General features: G+C 40.0%; 1 protein-coding gene across 1 annotated transcript in view; it reads left to right on the forward strand.

Annotated features, from left to right (window-relative positions):
- The window catches only part of PAXBP1 (PAX3 and PAX7 binding protein 1), a 36,892-nt gene extending 18,195 nt beyond the window's left edge, over positions 1 to 18,697 (forward strand). The window contains exons 9-18 of the mRNA XM_049857973.1: positions 2,794 to 2,893; positions 2,982 to 3,097; positions 5,379 to 5,578; positions 7,603 to 7,747; positions 8,427 to 8,548; positions 9,229 to 9,305; positions 9,712 to 9,778; positions 13,104 to 13,250; positions 14,644 to 14,798; positions 17,534 to 18,697. Of these exons, the coding sequence (XP_049713930.1) occupies positions 2,794 to 2,893; positions 2,982 to 3,097; positions 5,379 to 5,578; positions 7,603 to 7,747; positions 8,427 to 8,548; positions 9,229 to 9,305; positions 9,712 to 9,778; positions 13,104 to 13,250; positions 14,644 to 14,798; positions 17,534 to 17,651 (1,247 nt within the window). The 3' untranslated portion in view covers positions 17,652 to 18,697. The remainder of the gene's footprint in view (positions 1 to 2,793; positions 2,894 to 2,981; positions 3,098 to 5,378; positions 5,579 to 7,602; positions 7,748 to 8,426; positions 8,549 to 9,228; positions 9,306 to 9,711; positions 9,779 to 13,103; positions 13,251 to 14,643; positions 14,799 to 17,533) is intronic.
- The last annotated feature ends 415 nt before the right edge of the window (positions 18,698 to 19,112 follow it).

Below are 19,112 nucleotides of genomic sequence, written 5' to 3' on the forward strand. Positions count from 1 at the left end.
TTCTATAGCTTACCTGAGATTCTTTCACCAGACATTTTAAACTTTTTAACTCCGTTTTTCCACTGCCCAACGTATCCTTGGATGCTCTGATAGGAATTTTCCCTCATGGATACCTTGTGGCTTCTTTTGTCATCTGTTTTCTACTTCAGCAGTTCTCAAGTGGAAGTGTATATCAAAATTACTTGTGGTATTTATTTAAAATGCAGATTTCCTGGTCCTATCCCCAGAGAGTCTTACTAGGTCTTTGGTGGTATCCAGAAATCTGCACGTTAAATAACCATTTCAGGTAATCCACGTGCAAAAGGCCGTACTGTTACTTTTTTAAAAAATACTTTTTCATACAGAGTGACCTTTAAGTCAGAGAGACGCCCTGAGAACGCATCATCTAGCCTGTCAGATGTGTTTGGGAGAGCGTAAAGAAAGGGTCACATGGCCCGTAGAGCTGACTCAGACTCCGCTGTGAGCCATGTAACAGCTCTGACCATTTCCACCACACAAGTTTAAATCAGATCGTTGACATATTAGGCACCTAAATGACTAACACATCCCTGTCAGATTACTTCTGATCCAGACAGAACCAGATTTCTGGGGCAGATTACAGGGAACCGTTACACCTAGGAAGGGAAGAAATGGTTTGTGTGAGTTGTGTATTTCGTCAAATTCCTTCTCCTGTCTGTTATCGGTTCTTCATGATTTGGAGCTGTTTATTTACATGGAACTTGAAGTGAAAGTTGAATGGTATATGTTAGACTGAAAGTGAGGGGAAAAATGGAAAGGTAATGAGAAGTTGAAAAATGCTATTCTAGAGGTGGCTACCTTTACTGCCAGAGATTTGAGGAAAATTGCGTGGGACAAATTCCCTCTTTGGTCTTTTTTTTTAACGAAGCGAAGACTAGCCTGAAATTCATCTGTTTGAAATGATAGGTACCTGTCTACCGTTACTGCGTGTAGTTCTTACAGAAGTGAAGGAGCCTGTCGCTTGAGCCGTCTGTCTGCTCTCTCACATATCATCCCCAGTCGCTGTTTGTAAAACATGTAAATATGGTACTATTTTAAGTATTTAGTGTAGTAATAGATATTCTTTACAATACTTCTCTAATGAAAGTTACCTTTTGAAGAGGCAGGAATCACTTCTATGATACGTAAGTAGACTCACAGCTGAAGTGGGCTGGGCGTCTGTCTCGTTGACTCTAGTAATCCTTTATTGTAACTCAGGAACCCTGAAACATACCTCCTTCCTAATATCAGCTATTTTGAAATACGAGTGAAGAATTCAGGGAAAAAGTCAACTTGTAAAAATAGTAGGGTCTAGGATTGTGAGGATGGTGCAGGACCAGGCAGTGTTTCGTTCGGCTATACATAGGGTCGCTGTGAGTCAGAAGTGACTCGATGGCACCTAACAGCGACAGCAACAGGATAGTCAGAATACACTGGGATAGAGAGCTCATTTTTGGTTTTGTTATTCTGTTGCTGATGTTGGTGACATGTCTCCAATGGCAGGAAAAAATAAATATATTCAAGCTTAAATGGGTGTCTTTCATCTTACACCTGACATTTTCCCCTCCTAGCCCCTAGCCTGCTTCCTATTACTATCCCACATTTTCCAGGGCATCTTGATAGTGTGGAACTAAAGTATAGAAATGAGGGAAGTGCAGCAGCCGGGTATTTCCCCACCCCTCCTATCTTAGGCAAGAGATTGAAAGAGCCTTCTCTGGAGAGAGGGAATGGGTCCAGAGAAAAGACCCTGAAATACTAGCATTAGGGGCCCCCAACTAAGAGCTGGCTCCCCATTCAAGTGATCTGATGGGATGCCTCTGGTAGACATCCCCCTCCTAGGCATATAGAGCCTCCAATCTCTTTCTTAGGTATGAACAGGTAGCTAACCGCTCACCACCGAAACCGACACGGCAGTAGAACCAAAGGGACTCTGAGGAAACATAATGCAGGTGGCAGAAGAATGCTTCAAAGCCTTAAAATTGATATTCTCAGGGAGATAAGATATTCTACTCATAACACAAGTGTGAGATTCTGTAGAAAGGGATAGTCTGAGAACAAGAGCCATTGCTTGGAAATTAAAAATGCAAACGCAAATTTAAATAGAAGAGGTGGAACATAAAGGTAGAAAATTGTTTCAGAACGTTAAATAGAAAAGTAGGAGGAAAAACAAATGAGGCAATGAGCTATGAAAGAGTAGTGTGTGTAAGTTGTGTAACTATAAAGTATAAGTTGGTCCTACTCAGATACGGTTTTCAGTAGAGTTGATTCTGCCCTTGTTCTAAAGATCATAATAGAGAAGAAATTTCTCTATTCAAAGCAGAATTAAAATATTAAAGTCCTGGAACAAAACCGTTTTCATCCTTCCCATCTATGTTTCTTCTTTGGGGTCATTTCATATTATTCAGCATGTGCTGCCTAAGTTCTTCCTTTAAAACAGTAATCTATTTTTCTCTTTGTACAGGTAATTTAGACTTTAATTTATTTGATCATCATGGTAGCATAAACTAGTTCTGTTACTTGTACACAAAACTAGTGATAAAGCCCAATCAATCTCTTTTATGTAGGATGTTGAACTGTTAAAACAATGTCAGTTCTTTAATTTTTTACTCCTTTTCATAGGAATGCAGAATAATGTTGAGATTTCTTGAAAACTAAAAAGCTACCCAGTACCAGTTATTGCAAAGTCCTGCTGTTTTGAGATAGCAAGCAGTCTGTCATAATGGCTTATTCTGTGCAAACTCTTTTCTCAGAATTGTTGAAGGAATGCTTTTAATTTTGACCATTGTTGTTTTACAGATAAAGCTCTGATGGCACCAAATCTTGATTCTTTTGGACGCGATCGGGCACTGTATCAAGAGCATGCAAAACGTCGAATTGCAGAACGGGAGGCCAGAAGGTAATTCTACAAATTGTTTGCTGTCAGTTTGTATGGAAAGAAACACATCTCTGGTATCTGGCTTGAGAACTTGGCATTTGTCATTTAGGACTCGTCGTAGACAAGCCAGAGAGCAAACTGGTAAGATGGCAGATCATCTCGAAGGCCTTTCCAGTGATGATGAAGAAACTTCTACGGATATTACTAATTTCAATCTGGAAAAAGGTTAGACATTTATTTGGATACAGGATTCATTGTCAGTTTGGTTTCTGCTTGGATGGGTGTTTATGGTTTGAGTTTTTGTGGCCTCTGCACTAGAATCGGACAGCTTTTTCATAAATGTAAAACTTAAACCCTCTTTTATTACTGAACGTCATGATGAGCTCTCCAAAGTGGGGTGGTATTTCCTGGTCAGGAGGTTTATTCAGTACTTGCATGGTAAACGAACGGTGCTGCTCTTCAGAATCGTTGAATTTTTAAGTGACCGAAACGTGTGTCCGATCCCGAGGGCAGCTCTGAGAGAGCCTGTCCGCTCTGGAAAGGAAAAGGTTGCAGCAGGGATGGAGTCCTGGAAAAAGCGCCTGGTCTGGGCGTCCTGGATGATTCCCTGTGCCACGAGAAACAGTGCTGCTGTGTGCAGGGCATTTCCAGAAGGCACCGCAGCTGAGTCTTCCATCTCCCGTTGCTGGCTGTAGCTACGTGTAGCCATTTGGAACTTAGTTGAAGAAGCGTATTTATTTCTCCCACATTTTTATAGTAAACAATTCTAAACGTAGAAAATTTGAAAGGAAAGCACAGTTATCATCCATATACCTGTCCCCCAGATTCAGCAGTTCCTAACGTTTAACCAGATTTGCTTCATTTCTCTAGATGTGTGTGTATGTTGCTAAACCATTCGGAGGTAACTTTCAGACATCCTGGTACTTCACCCCTGAACACTTTATTAACATATGTCTCCTAAAACAAGGCTATTTTTCTACCTAACCACAATACATGAATGAAAGTTTCTAAATGTGTGTGTATTCAGTTTTTCTCTAAAGCATCCCAAAAACTCCTTGGAAACTGTTTATGGGTTATTTTTGTAGGTTTTTTTTGTTTGTTTTTTCCCAAACAAGGGTCCACATATTATAACCTAGAACAAGTGAGTATCCGCAGGGACCCTACACACACCCTTAGTATGTTTTATTTGTTTGTTCAAGACATTAACTTTTGAAGAGCCTGGGCCACTCACTTCTCTAATAGGCCGGTCCACATTCTGGATTAATGTGAATGTTTCCTTTTGCTATTATTTAGCTTGTTCTTCCGTTTATTATAGTTCTTGCGAACTGGAATTTAGGTCTGAGGGCTTGATTAGATATAGGCTAAAATTTTTTCTTGGCAAGAATAGTTCACAACTACCACAACCTCCACCAGACTGAGTCCAGTACAACTAGATGGTGGCCAGCTACCACCACTGACTGCTCTGACAGGAATCACAATAGAGGGTCCCAGACAGAGCTGGAGAAAAATGGTAGAACAAAATTCTAACTCACAAAAAAAGACCAGACTTACTAGCTTGACAGAGATTGTAGAAACCCTGAGAGTATGGCCCCTGACACCCTTTAAGCTCAGTAACGAAGTCACTCCTGAGGTTCACCCTTCAGCCAAAGATTAGACAGGCCCATAAAACAGAAGGAGACTAAAGGATCCCAGCAGCCCAGGGCCAAGGACTAGAAGGCAGGAGGGGACAGGAAAGCTGGTAATAGGGAACCCAAGGTCGAGAAGGGGAGAGCATTGACATGTCGTGGGGTTGGTAATCAATGTCATAAAACAATATGTGTACTGTTTGGTGAGAAGCTAGTTCTGTAAACCATCTAAAGTACAATTAAAAAAATTTTTCCCACTGTTAGTGATGTTAAGTTTGATCTTCTGATGAGGGTTGTCACAACTCAATCTGTCCATTGTAACAGTTCCCTTTTTCCGAGTCACGTGGTGCACCGTTGCAGATACCTTGTTCCCAAATAACCTTTCACTTAAATATCTTAGCACCCTTGCTGGTACTTGTCTGGGTCAGTTATTGCTGTCACCAACAGACTTTAAAAGATGTGATGTGATTGGTCACTGATCATGATGCCCATCTGTTATTTATGCAGTGATTTGTGACTGATGAGCCAGTAGCAAAGATTGCACTTTTATGCAGTTACTCGCAGTTGATACACCACGGTAACTGAAATTTGAACTGTGCTGCTGAAGGACTGGTGTTAGTTAAATGAACCATAGTAACGAACTTGCACGCGTTGGAACCTCAAAATGAGGACTGCTTGCACTTTGGTTTGCATAGTAGACAAATTGAGACCTAAACTTAACTCTGTTTATCTTCTAAATGGTGATTAACAGTGATTTCTTTGTTAATGAACCTGTCTTACTGATACATAAGCTACAAAGATAATGCTTACAATGTTGAACTGTTTTTCTACTCCATACTAAATTATGGTTCTCTGCCGGGGCGGGGGGTTGTTGTTTTTAGATCGCATTTCAAAAGAGTCCAGCAAGATTTTTGAAGATGTCCTTGAGAGTTTCTGTTCAATTGATTGTATCAAATCACAATTTGAAGCGTGGCGTTCAAAGTACTACAGGTCCTACAAGGATGCTTACATTGGCCTCTGTTTGCCCAAATTGTTCAACCCCCTTATAAGGCTGCAGCTCCTCACCTGGACTCCTCTTGAGGTAGGTGGCTGACGTCGCCATTAGGAAGCAGTATAATATAAAGCCTGGGCCATTTTAACCTCTTAAGCTAAAGATACAAGCTTAAGCAGAGTATTTTTCAGGGGAAATACAAAAAAAGGTAAACCACTTGCCTTCGAGTTGGTCCCTACTCCTAGCGACCCCATAGGACAGGGCACAACTACCCCATAGGGTTTCCAAGGAGTGGCTGGTGGATTTGAACTGCTCACCTTTTGGTTCGCAGCCAGACACTTAACTACTTTGTGGTAGGACTATATTAACTGGTACAGATTATATCTTGGTGTAATCTTACATCTTTTCTTTTAAGCTCTGTTACAGATTGGATCATGTCCCCCAAGAATAAGTGTGCTAAATCTTAAACTATGCCTGTGGTTATAATCCCATTTTGGAGCCCTGGTGGCACAGTGATTAAGAGCTATGGCTACTAACCAAAAGATCCGCAGGTGGAATCCACTGGGTGCTCCTTGGAAACCCCTTTGGGAATGGGTTGTCTTTGTTATGATAATAGACAGGATTAGGGTAGGGTGTGTCTTGAGTCTGTCTCTTTTGAGATATAAAAGAGATTAAACAAGCAAGAGAGAAGCAGAGATGGGGGAAGGGAGATGCTAAGCCTCGTGAAGATTCCCAGGACCAGAAGCTCAAAGAGACAAGGACCTTCCTCTGGAGTGACAGAGAAGGCCTTCCCCTAGAGCCAGCACTCTGAATTCAGACTTCTAGCTTCCTAACTGTGAAAAAATAAATTTCTGTTTGTGAAAGCTACCCACTTGTGGTATTTCTGTTATAGCAGCGCTAGATGACTAAGACAGGCTCCATCCCCTCTTACAAAAGTTTTCTGTTGCTTTTCAGTGTGTATACAATGTCTTTCTCGGTCAGCTAAGTTACATGTAGTGACAGTGGAATGTATGGACAGTAAGATCTTGGTCCCTGGGTCCTAGAGGAACTTAGAATCTGATGGGAAAACACAATCAGGTGGGTGTGACGTGAGGGCCCGAACTAGGTCAGGGCGCAATGGCAGCTGGGAGGGTGAAACAGTAAACATCAGCAGAACCTATTGGCCTGGCATATGACAGAGGAGACCAGAATTGACTATATAGGCCTAGTGGTTATGTTTACGATACGGTTTTGGAAGTTACCAGCATATAGGTGGAGCCATGGGCATGAATGAGAGTGGCTAGGTTGAATGTGTAAACCATAAAGAAAAGAGGGCCAAGATTGAAACTAGGAGGCACAACCAAGAAAAAAATTTTTTTTTAAATGGGAGCTCTGGGAGCCATTCAGCTCGCAGCTCCTGGCTCTTTGCCTGACCTCGTGGAGTTCACCCTGTGTGTGTGTGTCTTAGAATACAGCAAAAGCTCAAGAGCCCCCAGATGGCACCTCCCAGCCAAATAATAGACGAGCACATAAAATATACAGTAACACCCGAGAGAAGCGTACTCCTCAGAACAGTCAGTTTTACGAGACCAAAAGGGCATTATCTGTCCAGAAGCAAAGTTGACAAGGCAGGAAGGGGTAGAGAATCAGGATGAAAGAAAATGGGGCAAGCAGCAGAAATGGGGAGAGAGCCAACACATTGTGGGGAATGCAACCAAGGTCATGCACACTTTATGTCCAAATCATTAGATGAAAGAATAGAAAACTAATTTGCTCTGTAAACTTTCATCTAAAGCACAGTCATATACACACATGCACAAAAGCGTAGGAGCACCCCGTATGTATTTCTAGAGTTCTTTTTCTGCGCAGCTCCCTTCTCTCCAGAATGGTCTCAACTCAGCAAGACTGCTGTGCTCTGCTTGGGATGCTGCACCCTAAATCAGGGCTCACCTGGTTTGATTCCCTTCTTTCAAGGACCCTAGTCCCATACTGCCTATGGTCCATTGTGTGAAAACATGTTTCATTTATTTTGTCCAGTTTTTAGTTGTTCATGATGGAAGGTTAAGTCTATTATGACTAGAAGCAGAAATAGCAACTATCTTAAGTGTTTGACTAATCTCTTCAATATTTTGTAGGCAAAATGTCGTGACTTTGAGAGTATGCTGTGGTTTGAATCTTTGCTGTTTTATGGTTGTGAAGAGCGGGAGCAAGAGAAAGACGACGTGGACGTTGCATTGCTGCCCACCATTGTGGAGAAAGTGATCCTTCCTAAGCTAACAGGTAACTCTCGTGTTTTCTGGATTCCACATCGGAAACGTGGTTTCTCAATTGTTTTTAACAGAGTTTTCAATCCAGAGTGTATTTCCTCATAGAAATTATTACAAATGATAAATTGGCCACCTGGCCCAGAGGTGGCTAAAGGGCAGGGGTTCTTAACCTGGGACTTGAGTGCCATGTGGTGTGAGCCTGGGGTCTGGGGTCTCAGGCCTGGGACCTGGGGCGGTAATTGCTCCGCAGGCGAGTCTTAAGAGACCCACAGGGTGCCTGAAGCAAAACTGAAGGCAGGTTTTTCTAGAGAGCAGTTCCAGTGCTTTCACTAGTTTCTCGGAAAGGATTAGGAATTGTTGGTATAGAAACCTATTTAAAATATTAAATATAAATTCCTAGCCTACTGAGAAGTTCTTGATGCCAGGATAGCATCTCTAGAGTACAAAAACCCTTGCTTTTTCCCACCTTCGTCTTCACGAAGCAGCAGAGATAAGAGGGATTTACCCCCTCTCCTCATCCCTACCCCTGGACGTTGCCGTGGTTAATAGAACAAAGATGACCAAAATTTTTATATTGTAGAAAGCAATGAAAAATAAATCAGGATTGGCATTTATAATTTGAGAACTGCTTGATGTCAAATATAAGCAAGCTGCAATTTACTTCTGTGTGTCAACACATTTTTTCTTAATAGCGATAGCTGAAAACATGTGGGACCCTTTTTCTACGACACAGACTTCAAGAATGGTTGGAATTACCCTGAAATTAATAAATGGATACTCTTCCGTGGTGAATGCAGAAAATAAAAGTACACAGGTAATTTAGTGTTTATCTTTGGGAAGCTTTTTTCCCTCTCTCTCCTTTTGAAAATGAACAGGGGTTGAGAACGAGTGGTTATGTTCTAAGCCAACCAGAAACCGTCTAGATAGCATCTCATTTTGACTATTTTTTTCAGCCTCTCACCACCCCAACCCCACTCCAAATCTGACTAATGAAACTGTATTTTGGGGGAAAAAGAAAAATGCAATATTAGAATGGGTAACAATTGAAATTTAAATGTTAAAACATTTAAACAGCTTATAAAATAGCTAGTTATTATTTCATAACTAGTTTCTAAACTTAAAATTGCTGCTCTCCCTCAGTGGCCATTCACTATAACATTTAGATGTGGAAAGGGTGCTGTTATCATTGTTGTATTTTCACTGACTTGTTTCGAGAACCAGAGCATCTGATCTTAAATCTTTATATAGCAGATGAAGGGGCTCAGATTTCTGAGTGACTTTTGCCTGGTGCTTGTTGACGGGCGTATCAGTGGAGTAGTAAGGGTTAATGTCCTTGGAGCACTGAATGAGGAAGATAAAAAAATTCGAGGACAGTTTACACACAATTGAATAGTTAGTGGATTTTATGATTTGAAATGTGGCTTATTTCTTACAAGGTAACTTTTATCACAGACCTTATTAAAACGTGTGATCTAGTTTTAACTCTTTATTTAGGTGTACCTAAAGGCACTTTTGTTGAGAATGAGAAGAACCTTAGATGATGATGTATTCATGCCTTTATATCCCAAAAAGTAAGTAGTCCCTGAGAACATTAAAGATAATAACCTCCATTCCCTTCCAGAGAAGGCTTTTAAGTTCTAGAAAACTAAAGGCAGCTTGAAATATACCCTTCATTTATGTAGTGTAAACTGTTTTTTATGTACTGCAAACAGACTGGCCCTGTGGGGAGATTGTTCACTTAAGTAGAACCAAGTAAATAAGTGCTCTTTGTCCTCCCTCAGTATCTCAGAATGAATTCTCATGACTTTTTAAAATGTATTATTACTTTCTAGAATACAATTGTTTGAAACTTTGAAAATCACTGGATTCCTTTGTTAACCTATTTTGCTTATAGAAATCTTTCCTTACAGGAGTTATATGCCACTTGTAAATAAAACATCTGATCGTGGTGTTTTGTTTGTTTGTTTGTTTTTTTAGTGTCTTAGAGAATAAAAATTCTGGGCCTTATTTGTTTTTTCAGCGACAGTTTTGGTCTTCAGTTAAGGTAAGTGTCCTAGTTAACTAAAAGACTTCAGATTTTGTTTGAAAAGTATTTTAGTAATTGATTAAGTAACTTTATAGGCTTAGATTATTTATCTATACAAAATCCCCATTTTACAAATAAATCTTACTCCGAACTAATTTTAATTCTGCCTTCATATTTCCGTAGGAGAAATTGAATTCCAAGTTCCAAAGTAGGGTCTAAGCTAGACAGCAGAATGCCTAGGTAAACCACAATGAATGTAAGCAGCAAGTAGAGTGCCAGGCACTCCTCTGAAGTTTGGGAATGTGTCAGTGAACAAGATGGAAGTGGAGTCCTCACAGAGCTTACGGTCCATCACAGTGGACAGATTGTGAACAGTAATTGCAGTGTGTGATGAGTTGGGAGAGGGAATTCAGGCTCAGCTTGGAGCAGGTGGCAGGGGGCACAGAAGATACCCTTCTATCCTGAGGAAGTGATATTTCAGTTAGTAGACCAGGAGAATAAGTCAGAGTTAGCCCTGAGGTGAGGGAGAGCAGGGCTCACTAGAGGATGTGAAGAAAGGCCAGGATGGCTGAAGTTAGAGGAGGTGAAAAGTAGGTCCCTATCTTTTTTATCGTACAGGAGCTGATAGGTCTTGTGAATGATTTTGGTCTTTATCTTGAAAATCGTGAGAAACCACAAAAGAATTTTTTTTTATTAAGGTATAATTTAAATACAATAAGTTTCGGTGAGCAAATAAAGCTTTGTAATCATGACCAAGTCAAGATGTATAGTCTTTCCATCGTCCAGAGAAATTCCCCATCCCTTTTTGTAGTCAAGCCCATCCCTAACCCCAGGCCACCTCGATGCATTTATTGTCCCTGTGGTTTTTGCCTTTGCAGGAGTGTCTTACGAATGGAATTATGTAGTAGATAGCCTTTTGAGTCTGGCTCCTTTCACTTAATGCATTTGAAATTCATCCCTTTTTATTGCTGAGTAATATTCCATTAAGGAGCCTTGGTGGCACATTATGCTTGACTGCTAGCCAAAAGATCAGCAGTTTGAAACCCTCAGCAGCTCCCCAGGAGAAAGATGTGGCAGTCTGCTTCCATAAAGATTTACAGCCTTGGAAACCCTGTGGGGTCGCTGTGAGTAGGCATCGACCCAGTGGCAGTGGTACTATTTCATTGTTTTTTAAATCCATTCTCCAACTGAGGACACTTAGGTTGTTTTCAGTAGAGTGCTATAAACATTCACATATAGGTTCTCTGTGTGTGCAAATTTTTGTTTCACTTGGGTAAATACCTAGGCCAAGCTGTTTTCCAAAGTGGCTCTGTCATTTTGCATTCTTACTGGCGATACATGAGGTTACAGTTACTCCTCATTCTACCACCGTTGGTATTGTCAGGTTTTTTGTTTTGTTTTTAAGTCATTCTACTAGGTGCATAAAGGTATCATATTATTGTTTCTATTTTCATTTCCTCAAAGACTGATGTTGACCGTATTTTCATGTACCTATTGGCCTCTGTATATGTTCTTTGGTAAAGCGTCTATTCCAACCTTTTGTCTACTATTTTTATTGGGTTGTTTTCTTATTATTGAGCTTTGAATTTTATACTCTGGATGCAAGTCCTTTATCAGATATATGATTTACAAAGAGTTTTTTTTTCCAGTCTTTGGCTCGTCTTAAAATACAGAAGTTCTTAATTCATAAGAAATCCAGTGTATCACTTTTTTCTGCTATGGATTGCACTTTAGCTATCATATTTAAGAAATGTTAGCCCAACACAAAGCCACAAAGTTTTCCTCCTACCTTTTTCCTAGAAGTTTCATAGCTTTAAACTGCATTTAGGTCTATGGTACCTTTTGAGTTAATTTTTGTATAGGGTGTGAGGCATGATTGAGATTCAGTGGTTCGGCACCATTGTTTAAAACACTACCCTCTCTGAACTGAATTGCTGTTGTACGTTTGTCAAAAATCATCTGACCATATATGTGTGAATTGTGGAAGGGTTTTTAGCACAGAAGTGACATGAACAAATTGCCATTTCTAAAATACCATTCTGGCGATAATGGTTTCAAGCGGTAAACATAGTAATAATGAAAATGGGAGTTAGTACTGTCTATTTACTAAGTACTGAGAGCTATGCCACACACATCTGTAGATGATCTTATCGAATCATTACTACAGCTTTCTGAGGTAGACACTGTTAATCCCACTCTACCAGGGCACAGAGTGACCTGCCCTGGGTCATTCAGTTGGTAAGTGGTAGAGACTGGAACCTAACTCAGGCTAGTCTGACTCTTGAGCAGCTCCTCTCAAGCCAAGTTCTGTGAGGAAATTAACACATAATGCCCTGAAGCCTCCACTGTGTGTAGTGAATTCTCTTTTCTCCTACTATGTACCATCCATGGGAAAGCTGAGTAATGAGCCTCTCAAATCATTTTCTGTAGGTTTTTGTTCTCTTGAAGAACCCTGCCTGAGCAAGGCTACTCCAGAGCTTTATGCTCATAATCACATAAGTGACTGAAGGGTCCAGAAAGAGGCAATGGCAGCATAGATCAGGGAGGTGGCAGTGAGAACTGAATGAAATAGGCCGACTGGAGGGAGAGCCAAAGGACTGGAGGCAGAGGTCAAGCATGGCGTCTGGATTTCTGGTTGGATAGTGTTACCATTTGCTGAGTTGAGAAGTACTAGGGAACTAGAAATGTTTATCGTCAGATGAGGGTGGTAGATGACAGTGCCTTCCACATCACACATATTGCGCTTGAGTAGCTTGAGATGTCCGTGTGATGTAACAGGCTCAGTCCACACTCCTGATCTGGTAGCTGTGCAGTGTTACAGTCAAAAACAATTTCCAACTTTTTGGGAACTAGAACTAGCTTAGACACGATTTTGAAATGGAAGATGCTAATCTAAAAGTCATCACTGCCCAGTACTTTCTGCGATGTTCTGTATCTGGGCTGTCCCATATGGTAGCCACTAGCCAACCAAAAAACCAAACCTGTTGCCGTCAAGCCAATTCCAATTTACAGCCACGCTATAAGACAGAGTAGAACGGCCCCATAGGGTTTCCAAGGAATGGCTGGTGGATTTGAAATGCTGACCTTTTGGTCTTAACCACTGTACCATCAGGGCTCCAGCCACTAGCCATGTGTGGCTATTTAAATTCTAATTGATTAAAATTAAAAACTCAGATCCTCGGTCATACTAGGAAATATCTGGGCCCTTTAAAAGTGCTTATTGTTTTGGTAAGACAGTGTCTATTCTATTTCAAGTGGTGTTTTACTATGTAGCTAATTTACTTTGTACCTACTTTAATTGCTTAACATTGCTCTCAATAATTTTTTTTTTTCTTTTTTCTAGCTATTAGGGAATTTTCTTCAATGGTATGGCATTTTCTCAAATAAAACTCTGCAGGAGTTATCAATAGATGGTTTACTAAATAGATACATTCTCATGGCTTTTCAGAACTCAGAATACGGAGATGACAGCATCAAAAAAGCCCAAAATGTGAGTTAAATGATAAGTACCATACTGGAGTTTTTAAAGCATACACATTAAAATAAGTTTTTGTTTGTTTGAAGAGGAATTATGAGAATATTAAGAAACCCCCTTGGTCATTGGAGTTGGTATAAGGTTGACCATCAGTTTGCTTACCCAGGTATTTCCAAACCCCATAGCATTTTTTAAATAAAAATGTTCTTTTGTTACATGTGTATATGTGTGTTTATCTGTCCACCTGTCTGTCTATATCGGAAATCTTGGTGGTGTAGCGGTTAAGTGCTATGGCTGCTAATCAAAAGGTCGGCAGTTCACATCCACCAGGTGCTCCTTGGAAACTCTATAGGGCAGTTCTACTCTGTCCTGTAACGGTCTCTATGAGTTGGAATCAACTCAATGGCAGCGGGTTTGGTTTTTTTATTTGTCTGTATCAGTATTTTTGTAGGGGCTAATTAAAGCTTTTATTTTGAGATAATCATTTTATTACAGTTGAGTGAATGTTACTTTGAGTGTTATCAAAGGAATTGTTTCTTTTCTCATTTAAGAAATAATTATATTTAATACAGTTTTTTTCTACTTTATATACCTGAGTTACATGTATTTTTTTATCTTTTTTAAAAAATTTTTTTGAAACAATCACAAAACCAAAGAAATTTGCAAGTTGAGTACAAAGAGTTTTTTCCCCTTGAACCATGTCAGATTGTCTCTGACGTGATGACTCACCTCCCTCAGGTGCTTTTCTGTGTATTTCCCACAAGCATGGCTGTTCTTCTACCTGGTTCCAATGTAACCTTCAACATCAGAAAATCAACACTGATAGGCTCCTGTCATCTAATCCTCAAGTTTTGTCCGTTACCTCAATTGCATTCCTCATTGACAGAAGACAATCCCAGACGGACTATGCGTTGCATTTAGTTATCGGGTTTCTTTCATCTCCTTGAATCTGGAAGAGTTCTTCAGTCTTTTCTTGACTTTTCCAGGCTTGACGCTTGTGAAGATGATAGGCCAGTCATTTTGTAGAATGTTCTTCATTGTTCGGAAACACTTTCTTTCTTTATGGCAGAAAATACTCCTGCCTCACCTCATGCTTGTTCTGCTCTCGACTCTGTTGTTTCTGCAAGGGTCCCTGGGTCAGTTTCAGGTCCCTGGTTTACCTAATGTTGGATGAGTTCTCTTTTGCTTTGAGTTACCTAACCTACTTGTCGAAATAAAAATTCAGGTGTATTTGTGTAGTTAATGTAGGAAGTCAGGTTTAAAAGACTGTCATCCTTTCAGAGTAATTAGCTACATGTAGTTCGATGGCAAATCTTCTAGTTAAATGCATTATACCTATTAACCTAGACTCAACTTTTAGATACTTTTATTCTGTTTTAACTCTTTAATTTTACATTTTTCTTTATAGGTAATCAATTGTTTTCCCAAACAATGGTTTGTGAATCTGAAAGGAGAAAGAACTATTTCTCAATTAGAAAACTTCTGTCGATACCTTGTACACTTAGCAGATACAATTTACAGAAACAGTATTGGGTGCTCTGATGTGGAAAAAAGAAATGCAAGGTAATTATTTGTAATTTAATGAGGTGGTGATGTATAGTTTCTTTTCTTAGTTGTTCAATTTAATATCATTGAAATGTTTTAAGTAGAGACTTCATATTTTAGTTTAAACTGTATGCTCACTTAGTATTGGCAAGCCTATCAAAATACACAGTTCTTCATTATTGCAGTTTTAAACCTTTTTTCAACTTTTTTTTTTGTGAACATATTAAGACTCCTGGTAAGGACTGAAAAGCCTTCAGGGGAATGAATAAACCACTGTTTTCTGTGTCTTCTCCCTTGGAGAATTGGGGTGCTCTAAGCCTCCTTGATCTTTGGAGTTTCATTATGCAGGTATAAACCCTGGGAAAGATAGTCACTTGAACCCAAAGTAGATTGAAGGGTACAGTTGGCCCTCCATAGCCGTGGATTCCACATCTGCAAATTCAGCCAGCCACGGATCAAAAATATTCGGGGGAGAAAAGTTCCAAAAAGCAAAACTCGGATTTGCTGCGCACCGAGTGCTGCGCTGAAATCTGCAGGAATGAAGTGATGTGCAGCGTCCTCTGCTGTAGCCTCCTGCCATCTCACACATGCTCAGTCTCTCTCCAGCACTGGGTGTTTGAGCATCATTCGCCTGGCCCTTCCTTTGCTGCTTATGTCGTGTGCACACTTTGTTGTGCAGTTCACATGCATTTACATTGTATCAGGTGTTATAAGTCACTAGAGCTGATTCAGATTACACAGGAGGATGTTACGTGCAAACGCTATGTCCTTGTATGTAAGGGACGTGAGCATACTCAGATTGTATCCACGGGGGTCCTGGAACCAATCCCTGCATACTGAGAGACGACTGTGTCTCCCAGTTTGGGGTATTTATGCTCCATGTTGTTTTTCTGTATCTGTATCATGGACCACTCATGATTTTGGGGGAGCAGCTTATATATAATTTTTATCAAATGTTGAAAGGAATGAATGAACACTTATCCTTCCCGTGAATGCTTATGTAATTTGGGGGTAAATTTCTAGCATAAAAAGTAAATAATAAAAATAATAACAGGTACAATTTGAAAGGAGCCCTGGTGTTACAGTGGTTAAAACGCCCAACAGCTGAGAGGTGAGCAGTTTGAATCCGTCAGCCCTCCTCAGGAGAAAGATGTGGCGGTCTGCTTCTCTAAAGATTACAGCCTTGGAAACGTTAGGGGGCAGTTCTCCTCTGTCCTGTAGGGTCATGTGAGTTGAAATTGACTTGACAGCAATGGGTGTTTAGCACAATTGGAAAGAATTTTCATTTTAAAGGTTTGACTTCATACATTCTTCCTATTCCCAGAGTTTCACTTTTGTTTGTGCACACCATTAGTCATATCCCATAATGAAACTCTGTTTCTGTTTTCTGATTCCCCTTCTCATGAAACAGAACCTTAGTTTCTTGAGAGAAAATGTGCTGGGTCACAGTAAAATTAAAAGCAAAGTAGATAGTAGACAAGACCTTAGTGGTAAAAATTTTTGGCAGGTGATTTTGGTTTATATTTTTATTTTGCCCTTAGTGTGTCATTTTGATGTTGGTGGTTATTTATTAGTACTAATATTTTTTTTCTCAGCATGTTTTTTACTAGAAAAATCCTGGTCTTTTTTTTTTTTTTTTACTTTGATTTATATACATTTGACAGTGTTACTGTTTGGGTTTAAGTATCAACAAACAGTACATATTTTTCTGCAGAAAGAACCTAATTTAGCAGCTGTTTAAGCACCTGCTCTGTGCAGTGGATGTTAGGCTCCACGTGGGTTGCAAAGCTGTAAAATTGCAGTCCTTTCCTAAAGATGCTCAGTACAGTTTATAGAGGAGAGGAGACAGCTAATAACACATCACATTGGGTGCTGCTCATCCTGACTGGCTCAGACTCTACGTTAAAGCAGCCATTCCTAAAGTGTGGACCTGGACCAGCAGCATCAGCATCACCTAGGAGCTTGTTACCAAAAAAAAAAAAAACCCGTTGCCGTCGAGTCGACTCTCACTCATAGGGGCCCTATGGCACAGAGTAGATCTGCCCATAGGGTTTCCAAGGAGCGCCTGGTAGATTTGAACTGCCGCATTTTGGTTAGCAGCCAAACTCAGCCACTGCGCCACCAGTTTCCAGGAGCTTGGAAATTCTTGAGCCTCAATCTAGACCTACTGAATCTGAATCTCTGGGGGTGGGGCCCAGCAAAATGTGTGTTTGAACTGCCTTCTGGGTAATTCTGATGCACATTAAGATTTGAGGATTACTTCACGATAAAAAGGGAGAATGGCTTTGAGCTGTGGTGACAGGTAGAGCATGCTATGCTTGATTGAGACTTTTGGAGGCGTGGAGATGATGCTGGATCTTGATGGGTTGGTGTCCCAGCTGTATCTGTAGGAGCCAGGACACTGGTTTGGGAAGGACTTGGAGACAGGACTCTGAAGTCCTATGGAGACAGATTGCTTTCTTTCCTTTTTAGGTCTTAATGAAAGTCATTGGTCTGAATGAGTTTTTTTTTTTTTTAATGAGTTCTTCTCTGGGCTAATCATTTAAACATATACAGAGTTTCACTTTATATGAATCACACATGTTTATCATATGCTGCAGCTTGCTTACCTTTATTTTACTCCCTTTTTAAAAAAAAGTACTTTGGTAAAAATTAGCTGCAAAATCTCCAAAATACTCCTTAATAGCAAATTTTCTCTTAAAGCTTTTTGTATGCATTAATGAGATGCTACTACTGCATTCTTTCTGTTCTAGGGAAAACATAAAACAGATCATAAAACTCCTTGCAAGTGTTCGAGCTCTGGATCATGCGCTGTCTGTTGCAACCGACCACAACGTCAAAGAATTTAAGTCTTTGATTGAAGGAAAATAGATCTGTGGGGCTGAGAAGTCTGTTATTTGCTTGAATACCATTCCCAGTGTATAAATTTTGTATATATGTAAAGTTTCTTAACCTGTAAAATACTGATTCTTGTTTTAATACAGAGAGCATTATTATATTCAATACTGTGTCCTTACATGCGATTTCTTGGGAAGGAAAGGAGCTCAGATTATTTCTAGGAGTCTGTGAACATTTTCCTTACTGCCTGTCATACTTTGTTTACAGAAGTATTTTGTATGGCCATTCAAATTAGCCCTCGCAGTTAGTTGCCCTCTGTAAACAATGTGTGCGGTGTAAATTGTGTAACTATGCATATATGTATTTATACTACCATGGAGTTACTTTCACACTGGAAATTTGTGGTCTTTTTATACAGAGTAAGCCTTTTAATGGAAAATTATTCAGTAGTCAATCATCTTAGGGCAATTACTACACATGGCAACAAAGGCCTGGCTAGTGACTAGATGTCTGTCACCTTTCGGTTCACAGTTGCTGTCACAGCAGCTGTGCTGCCTTAAAGCAGAGTTGAGCTGTGGACTGAGTCATTGAGTGAGCGGGGAGCTCTCTCCCTCGAGTCGGCATTACAGTGAAATGTGGACTTAATGTGAACTCCAACCAATATATGCAAAATCGTTCAGGTGGAACACAGGGGTTTAATTTTAAAAAACAACAAACCCACAACATAACTGCGTGATTTGGGGCTGACCGTCCGTCTCGTTCTTGATTGTACTCCCTGGCCAGCTTACAAATACATGCATTTGAACTTGAGTAGTTGTCAAGCTAGTTCAGATCCCACACATGTGAGTTACATATGCAATAAAGTATACACCTTGCTGATTAGCTACACCCAGGCAATTGACTATCCCATGGTCTTCTATGATGTTTATACCACATTGTAAATACTCAGAGAACTTGTTTTAAAGTTTATGCTTTCTGATTCTGTGATTTTCAAAAGAGGAACTTTTTGGAAATTAAGGACTATTGTTTGATAATTATATATGTAATTATGCTTTAGCCATGCATTAAATTAATTTTTAAATAATCCTCTGTTGTATTTTGCTGGTGACTTATTTTAGTTAGGGCATTTTAAGTGACTAACATCCTGGGTCCATGTCCATGTGTACCCTTGGTCAAGTTAAGTAATACAGCAGTGTCATGCATTTTAATTGCTGTCAGCTTTATCTTTCTTGTAGGAGTATTTGCTTATGTCTACCTATTCATTTTGGATGATTTTTTTGTCATGCCATATTGGCCTGTGTTTTAGTCATCTAATGCTGCTCTAACAGAAATACCGCAAGTGGATGGCTTTAACAAACAGAAGTTTATTCGCACCATCTGGGAGGCTATAAGTCCAAATTCAGGGTACCAGCACCAGGGGAAGCCTTTCTCTTCTGTTGGCTCAGGGGGAAGGTCCTTTTCATCAGGCTTCCAGGTCAAGGAGCTTCTCAGCAC

The sequence above is a fragment of the Elephas maximus genome, chromosome 18, assembly GCF_024166365.1.
Source record: "Elephas maximus indicus isolate mEleMax1 chromosome 18, mEleMax1 primary haplotype, whole genome shotgun sequence".
Lineage (NCBI taxonomy): Eukaryota > Metazoa > Chordata > Mammalia > Proboscidea > Elephantidae > Elephas > Elephas maximus.